The following is an 8621-nucleotide window of genomic DNA, read 5'->3' on the forward strand; positions in this document are numbered from 1 at the left end:
TTCATCGGAGCTCTGCCCCGGCCCTGTGTCTTCCAGGGACCCCTCTAGTATCCCACAGTATTCACAGGCGAGGATATTCCAGCGCCTGCTTCAGAGCTGCTGGTTTCTTTTCTCCAGAGAAGCGATGACTCTGCGGGTGATGATGTTGTGCGGGAGGGTGTTTCTGAAGCGGGACTGCAGTAGATGTTGATGTCTTTGCTATTCCTCGCAGAGCCTCTTCTCGGCGGCCTCGGCGAGCTGAGCTCCCTGTACAGCAGCACTGAGCAGCAGCTGAACGAGACCCTGAGGCGACGGCGGCACGCGGGAGACGACGACTACAACATTGAGGTGCTGCTGGGCGTGGACGACTCCGTGGTCCGGTTCCACGGCAAAGAACACGTTCAAAACTACCTCCTCACCCTCATGAACATAGTGAGTATTGCCCGTGGTGCTGTGCCACCTGTTACTGCTCCCAGGATTGAGAACCAGCAGCTTAAAAATGGAGTTCGGGGAGTTTGAGAGGAAAAGAATATCTCTGTGTCCGTTTAAACCGACTGATTTCTTTTCCAGCATAACTCCGGGTAGAGTTATCCAGGGCTATAAATCTAGAAGAAGAAACTCCAGACATAGACCCTGGGACTGAAAGGCAGGATTTAGTCTGCAAGGTTTACGAGTGGGTGCCGTAGAATCACGGTTTGATGACAGGGGACTGCTGAGTAGCGTCTGTGCTTTGGGTTTGGAGCCCGAGGCGTTGAGTCAGGGCTCCCTCCCTGCCTCTGGCATGACTGTGGCGTGGTGGAAAGCTGGCTATGAAGATCCTGGAGGAGGAGCGAGCCCCTGAACCTGGGCTGCTCCGTGCATCGCCGCTGAGAGAACCACAGCCGGGTTTTCATGGCTGTGAATGGGCACCTAGAACCTGTGCGTTAGCAGAGGGGTCTTTTTCAGCCTGGGAGGAGTCTCAAAGCACATGAGCAGGGCTTTGCTGGTTGCTAGAAGATCTCCAGCCCCTGACAGCAGCAGACACAGTTCAGCAGAGCTGGATTTGCCCAACAGGCATGAACCTGACTCTGGGTTGAGGTTTAGGTTTGCATCTCGTGATGGGGAGGTCTAAGAACTTGAACCTTGTCTATCTATACTTCTGTCTTGTCCTAAAAGTGGGAGGTGAGAAGTTTGTGACGGATCTTGGGAGCATTCGTGGGGACTTTTGCAAGGCTGATGGTAGCTCACTGAGGCTCGAGGAAATACCTACAGGCATCGTGAGCATCGCTGAGTGCTCCGGAGCATCAAAGCAGTATTAAATCACGCTCGTTGAGCCCTGTGCCAAGGCTGGTTACCCTGGGCACGGAGCCATGCTGACACAACCGCACTGCGCTGGGGCCAGAGCTGGCGCGCGGGCAGCCACGCGCGGCACAGCCTCGCCGTGACCCGGGGAGCTGCAGGCCTGGAGGGTCTGTTTCAGCTGAAGAAATGCAGTTTCAGCTGAATTCCTTGAGGTGATGGAATCGACTTTTTCCTGACGTCACCTTTACTTCCGGAGCTGTAGCCTCCATCTCCCTAACCCTGCCATGGTGTTAGCACCATTCCTCACCCCCAGTGGAGCATCCCGCGGAGAACCCGCACCAGAACAGCGGGAGAGCAAGGAGAGTGGAAGCTGGGAAGTGGGGTGCAAGGAGGGCTGAGAAAGCCTCATCTCCCTTCTGTTGCCCAACCCTGGCTGTGCCCCGGCGCCCCTCGGTGACTGCTGGGTCCGGCAGGAGCCGGGTCCTGTCTCTGTCATGTGGAGGTGCTTCACGGAGCAGTGACACGCTCCTCAGGGTTGCTCTGGCGAGAGGGAGATCAGGTACTTTCTGAAGTGGCTTCTCAAAAGCAGTGTGAGATTTCAGCACCGTGGTGGTAAAGGTCTCCAGCATGAGGCTGGTGGCCTTTGTTGCTCTCTTGGGTGGTTCCTTAAGGCTTCCCCGGATTAAAGTAACTGAGATCAGGAGATGCACGGAGGGCATCAGTAATTTGGTACGTGCAGGGAACCCTTTTCCTTTCGCCACACACCTCGAGGAGCATCAGCAATAAATCTTCATTAAAGATCGTTTCAGAACGCGCTCTTAGAAGCGTTTAACTTTGTCAAGGGCAGAGCAGCTGCTGCTGCCCCAGCGCTCTCCACCTTCTCTCACACCTCTGCGGCTCCATCTGCTGGGACTCTGCTCCCAGTACAGACTGGCCTTGTCTTGTGGTGAGCCTGGACACCTGCCAGGGTCTTGGGCTGTCGTTGTCCCGCGGTCTGGGCAGCTCGGAATGTCCTTTTTCCCCGAGGGGAAGGGGAAGCTCTGTTTACCTGTTTCTGCCTAGAAAAGCGCCGCCTTTAACTGCTGCTCAGACACGCCAGCGGTGTTGGTTTTCCCCGATTACTCACAGGACAGTGTTGGGTTTGTTCTAAGGGGGGTGAGTGGCTTCACTGGTGACCTGCAGATGTTCTAGCCCCCTAATTTATACTCTGGTGCCAGGACGTTTCTCACCTCCCCAGACACAAGGGAGGTCCTCAAGAAGAACAAGTGTTGACCCGTCTGCATAATTCTGTTAATTTTTTTTACCTTCACTCCCACCAATACTCTTTTTTAGCACAAAAGTGACCATGCAGAGATCTCGAGGGAGACCCATGGACAGTTTCAGGGCCTCCCTGTGGGTTTTGAGGTCTGTTCTCTTCTGTCTGTTCTCTGCAGCCCTCAAGGAGCAGTTTCGACGTCTCGCGGTTCCCCAGTCACCGTTTCTACTGGCCCTGATGCGAGGGCCCTTAAACTCGAGAGGAGCCTTGACCTGCACCTCAGAAAGCTCGCTGTGAGGGCTGTGCCGCGACGGGGAGTGATCTGAGACTTGAATCCTCTTCTGAGAGGGCTGTAGTGGTTTAAACGCTTGAAATAACAGATGGGTGGCCGTCGAGGTTCCCTTGGTGTCATCGGTGGCTTTTTCTTTCTAATATTTCTATTATTTTTTTTTTTCTCAGGTGAATGAAATCTACCACGACGAGTCCCTGGGCGTTCACATAAACGTCGTGCTGGTGCGAATGATCATGTTGGGGTATGCGAAGGTAAGCCAGGCTCGGAACCCCTTCTCCACCGTCGTCGTCCTTGTAAGCGCAGTCGCCATGAAAGCAGCAATGAAGTTTGGGGTTGGATGAAGACCCTGTCGGACATCAGAGGACCAGTTTGATGTTGTGATGAATTTTCCTAAGCTTGTAGCAGAAGTCTCACCAAACCAGATGTGTTCATCAGTGCACTCGTGTTCTGCCCCAGCTGAGGCATCGTCCTGCGTGTTTGTATTATTCACTTCCTCCACGCAGCTCCGTGCGTGTCACTATGTGCTTGTTCATCTCAGCTGAGTCACGTCCAGAGCGTAAGCAGGATCCAGCAAAAGAATTAAAAATGTCCTCATTCAGCCCCAAAAATCACGCTGCATTACAGGCTGTACACAAAGGCAGCTGTTTTCATCAATGACGTGAACACTCGTTAAACCGTCTTCAAAATAACCCGAGGCTGCACGATGACACGTGGAGAGTCACTGTTATCGTACACCTTCTCTTTTCCCGTAGGAAAGAAGGTGTCATGACTTAGAGGGGGAGAGAAACAGGGGCCTGGCTGGCGCTCCAAGAAAACCGAACCTTGTCGGAATTTCCTGCCTCCAGGGGCTAACATGTCGCTCTTTCAGTCCATTAGCTTGATCGAAAGGGGGAATCCCTCGAGAAGCTTGGAGAACGTTTGCCGCTGGGCCTATCAGCAGCAGAAGTCGGACCCCAGTCACTCCGAGCACCACGATCACGCCATCTTCTTAACCAGGCAAGATTTTGGGCCTGCTGGTATGCAAGGTAATGCAGCTGAGCCGGAGCGAGACTGTCTGGACGCGTGTGAACACATGCAAAAAGTTCCATCCTGTAGCTCTGCCTTTTAATTGCTGAGGAATCGCGTGCCTTTTGGGTGCTGAGTGTGTGCATGTGTGAGGAGCCAACGGCAGCACCTCAGAGCCCTGCACTCGCCTTGGCGGCAGAGGCAGAGCAGAAATGGGCAATCAAAGGAAAACAACCCTAGGCTCTCCTCGGGTAGCGAGCGTATCAGGGTGGCGTCGTTAGGGTTGTTATCGTGGAAGATGGAGGCGATGGGTACAAGGCTCAGAGGTGATTTCTCTCCCTAGGGTACGCCCCTGTTACTGGCATGTGTCACCCGGTCCGGAGCTGCACCCTCAACCACGAGGATGGGTTTTCCTCAGCCTTTGTGGTGGCTCATGAAACCGGTCACGTGTAAGTTAACTTTCACACCTAGATTAGAGGTGCAAATGGAAGGGTACTCGGAGAGTCCTTACGCTGGGGCATCCGAGAGGACCGCTTTGAAGGGCAGGGGCACCTGCAGAATGTCCCTTTGCATGACTGCACGTGCCTGAGAAGCCGTTCTCCTCAGTCGTTTCACCAGTCGAAGAGCTGGGATCTGCCCGCCCTCTGACGCCGGTTCTCGTTGCAGGCTGGGAATGGAGCACGACGGGCAAGGGAACAGATGTGGGGACGAGACAGCGATGGGGAGCGTGATGGCTCCCTTGGTGCAGGCTGCCTTTCATCGGTACCACTGGTCCAGATGCAGCGGCCAGGAGCTCAAAAGATACATCCAGTAAGGACCCGTCAGAGGCGCTCCGGGAGGCTGCTCCAGGAGAGCGCGACACCGCCGTCGCCACGCCTGGTCTCCCGTGGAAAACTGCTGGTTTTCTGACCGCCTTCTTTGCCGTAGTCTTTTTTTGCTTCAAATCCGTATCAGAAATGCTGCATCCCAGGCATGAGGCTTCCTCGCCCGGGGCGGTACCCAAAGCCCATGGCTGCTGGCGCTGCAGGAGCACGCCCGGGGGGGGAGGCTTCCTCGCCCGGGGCGGTACCCAAAGCCCATGGCTGCTGTCGCTGCAGGAGCATGCCAGGAGGCTGTCTGGCAGCCTTCGTGTCAGGTGGCTGGTGTTTTCCTGGGTCCTCGATTTCTGCAGGAGTTATGAGCCCTAAGCTCAGAAAAGGGACTAGCAAAAGTCGGGGAAGAGAGAAGGCGGGATGCGTGAGCGTGCCGGGTCTGTCTCCCTCCGTGTAGGTACCTTCCTGCAGCCCTTGCTAGGCTTCTTCCCCACTGCCAGAACCTGGGTGTGCCAGTCAAAACGGAGTGAAAACGTCTCGAGCTGACCCACATCTCCCACAGCTGATTCTTTTTTCCTGTGCATCTTTCCACAGCTCTTACGACTGTCTTCTAGACGACCCTTTTGAACATGACTGGCCCAAGCTTCCCGAGCTGCCAGGCATCAATTACTCCATGGACGAACAGTGCCGCTTTGATTTTGGCGTGGGCTACAAAATGTGCACAGCGGTAGGTCCAAGGCGGCCCTTTCAGAGTGAAGCCCAGCCGACCGAGTCGGTTCGGTTAATGCTCAAGGAGTGAACCCCAAAAAACCCCCTCATTTTCCTCCCACTTGTGGGTGTCTGCTCCTTGCCTCCTCTCACCCGAGGGATGTGGGGAAGAAGCCCTGCCCTTCGCTTTCTGAACATCCGTTTCTTGCTGAAGATGCTCATGTCGTGTTGAGTTTCACCTCATCCGCGTCCTGCCTTTCAGTTCCGAACCTTCGACCCCTGCAAGCAGCTGTGGTGTAGCCACCCCGACAACCCGTATTTCTGCAAGACTAAGAAGGGGCCTCCGCTCGACGGGACAGAGTGTGCCCCGGGAAAAGTGAGTATCACCGGGTGGGTGCTGGAAGGAACCCCAGCAGCCGCACGTGGGCTGCAGGGCACACAGGAGCACGGGGAGCTGCCCGGCATCCCCCGGGAGGTGCAAAAAGAGGGAGCTTTCCTCTCCAGAGGAGGGGAACAGGGGAGCTGTGCTTCCCCGCTGGGATATTCTGGACAAAGTCTGCTGTAGGACCAGGTACATTTTGGACATAGAAACCCCTGTTGAGGTGTAACCTGTTCTCAGCCTCCCCTGGGGGCTTTTTGTTACTGTTTGGGGATTCCTGGCTCACCTGCAGGTGTCCATAGAGCGTCCCGAGGAAGCCGCTGTTCCTGCAGGGCTCTTTCTTGGTGCTTGTGGTCCAGACATGCGGCGGCTCAGTGTTCGTGTAGGCTGAGGGCTAGCTCTTTGGTTTTGCCTTTTAGTGTCCCCATTAGTGGGTGTCCCACTGCTCGTTCATTTTTAATTATAAAACTATACTCGATAGGTGTTTGTTTGGCAAATCCGGTGTATTTTGAGATACAAGAGAGCCACTTAGCCCATCCGAGTCTGCCCTAGCCAGCAGCGAAACAGCACCCTGCCCAGTGACGAGCCCTCTGTTCCAGCCCGCTCGCCTAAGTGCCACATTTGGCCAGTACGCGGCGGGGAAAAAGGAGAAGACCAACTAATCCTCCGCAAAAATCTCATCCCGCTAATACGCAGAACGTGAAAATTCCTCCAAAAAGGTGGTAGTGACTAAGACTCAAATGGAACCAAGTGTGGCTCAAATGAAGGGAGGAGGAGGGTGGGATGTGTTGAGCGTCACCTGTCTGAAGGTCTCTGCTTGCAGTCGGTTCTCCGCGACGCCCCGTCCCTGCCCATGGGGTCACCCCCGCCTGCTTTTGGTGTCGCTGTGGTTAGACACTCGGTTTGGGTGTTGTTTCTGTTCTCACCTGCTTCCCTGCCCTGATTTCTCGCAGTGGTGCTATAAAGGTCACTGCATGTGGAAGAACGTGAACCAGCTGAAGCAGGATGGCAACTGGGGACCCTGGACCAAATTCGGCTCCTGCTCGCGGACCTGCGGAACTGGTGTTCGCTTTCGAACGCGCCAGTGCAACAATCCGATGTAGGTCTTCTGGTGGCCCCTGTCAACTGGGAACCATTATGGGGCTCTGTTTCAGTGTCACTTGAGGCAGAAGAAAAATCCCCAGAGGGGTTTAGAGTCTCCTGGATGTTTTTCTCTCCGCAGGCCCATCAACGGAGGTGAAGACTGTGCCGGAGTCAATTTTGAGTTCCAGCTGTGCAACACGGAGGAGTGTCCGAAGCACTTCGAGGACTTCAGGGCGCAGCAGTGCCAGCAGCGCAATTCCCACTTCGAGTACCAGCACAGCAAGCACCACTGGCTGCCCTACGAACACCCTGACGGTCAGTTCTGGAGTCTCCCAGCGCTCGTGGGGGTCCAGAGAAGGGAACTGATTTCTGGGAGAACATCTCTCCAAGCGAGAGGCCCATAATTCACAGAAAAACGCATTAGTTGCTTTTTTCCCCCCACAGCTGTCGGTTAGAGGTCCCTTCTGTCTCCGGGATCATCTTCTGGAGCACCTCTGGATCGCTGTTAGTTTACGCAGTAACCTCTCTTTCCTTGCTACACAGCCAACAAGAGGTGCCACCTCTACTGCCAGTCCAAAGAAACCGGCGACGTCGCTTCGATGAAGCAGCTGGCACACGACGGGACCCGCTGTTCCTACAAAGACGCCTACAGCATCTGTGTCCGTGGAGAATGCGTGGTGAGCGAGAGCTCCCCAGGGCCGGCCCGGAGCGGGAGCTGCCCCGTGCTAGCGACCACCAGCCGCAGCACCTTCTCTTGGGTTTATTTTCTCGCTCTTCCTTCTGCAGAAAGTGGGTTGCGACAGGGAAATTGGCTCCAATAAGGTTGACGATAAGTGTGGCGTCTGCGGCGGGGATAACTCGCACTGCCGGACCGTCAAGGGGACCTTTACCCGCACACCCAAAAAACTCGGTAGGAGCAACGTTTCCATGCATGGGGGTATCGTTTCTCTTGGCTCTGGTGTTTCTGTCGCGCTCAGAGACACCTACTTGAAGGCAGCAAAACATGTAGCCACAGAGTCACCACAGAAGGTTTGGGGTTGGAAAGGACCTTTCAGAGTCCCCTAGTCCAAGCCCCAGGTCTGCTCTCTGCAGAGAAATGACGTTTTTCACGCAGTGTGCCCGGTCCTGTCCTTGGAAGGGCCTTCTAGGAGAAAGCTTGGTCAGTCCAGCCTGTCATCAAATGTCTTTGAAAGGGAAGTCTAAAATTCTGGGTGTATGAAATGAGCCTGTGGAACCTCACGTCCAATGGGCTTTGCATGACGCTTCCTCAGAAATCACAGCCCGTCAGTCAGCGAACAGATTCTAAGCAAGTTCGGCTGAATCCTGACCCAAACGTGCACACGTTTTGGCAGGGATCCTCGTTTCTCAGACGCTGGCAGCCGTGTGTCGGAGCACACGGTGGCGTTCTGACTGAGAAGGGTTAAATTGTTCGGACTGTGTGGTGCCACACGTTTCATATCAGTAATAACCCCAGATCTCCTTGGGCTCCTTCAGACATTTCTGTTTGCTGACCCAGGGCCGTATTTTCTTGTATGTTTTGCTGTGAATTATTTATATTTTAAGGCTTTTTTTTTTTTCCCAGCGTGGGGAAGCTACTCAGGGAAATGTCTCTCTTGTAGGACTGGGAGCAGCTATTTCAGGAATATCTGTCTGGTAGAACCAAGGCTGAGGGACAGATAACGAGAATATCTGCGCTGACAGTTCCGAGGGTGGTAGTTGCTGCTGTGGAGCTTTTCTGCAGCATTAATAATTAAATTTGGGCAGTGAGCAGGCAGACCAAAGCTGGGCAGAGATAACGCACGGCTGGAAATAAAATACAGAAAATAT

General features: G+C 54.5%; 1 protein-coding gene across 1 annotated transcript in view; it reads left to right on the plus strand.

Moving 5' to 3' along the window:
* Window positions 1-211: 211 nt before the first annotated feature.
* The window catches only part of ADAMTS3 (ADAM metallopeptidase with thrombospondin type 1 motif, 3), a gene marked incomplete at both ends in the record, with an annotated part of 11964 nt that continues 3554 nt past the window's right edge, over window positions 212-8621 (plus strand). Inside the window, 11 exons of the mRNA XM_010146107.1 lie at window positions 212-411; window positions 2975-3058; window positions 3676-3832; window positions 4156-4261; window positions 4479-4622; window positions 5219-5351; window positions 5595-5708; window positions 6665-6810; window positions 6934-7109; window positions 7338-7471; window positions 7581-7704. Coding sequence (XP_010144409.1) covers window positions 212-411; window positions 2975-3058; window positions 3676-3832; window positions 4156-4261; window positions 4479-4622; window positions 5219-5351; window positions 5595-5708; window positions 6665-6810; window positions 6934-7109; window positions 7338-7471; window positions 7581-7704 — 1518 coding nt within the window. The remainder of the gene's footprint in view (window positions 412-2974; window positions 3059-3675; window positions 3833-4155; window positions 4262-4478; window positions 4623-5218; window positions 5352-5594; window positions 5709-6664; window positions 6811-6933; window positions 7110-7337; window positions 7472-7580; window positions 7705-8621) is intronic.

The sequence above is a fragment of the Buceros rhinoceros genome, unplaced genomic scaffold (assembly GCF_000710305.1).
Source record: "Buceros rhinoceros silvestris isolate BGI_N320 unplaced genomic scaffold, ASM71030v1 scaffold7802, whole genome shotgun sequence".
Lineage (NCBI taxonomy): Eukaryota > Metazoa > Chordata > Aves > Bucerotiformes > Bucerotidae > Buceros > Buceros rhinoceros.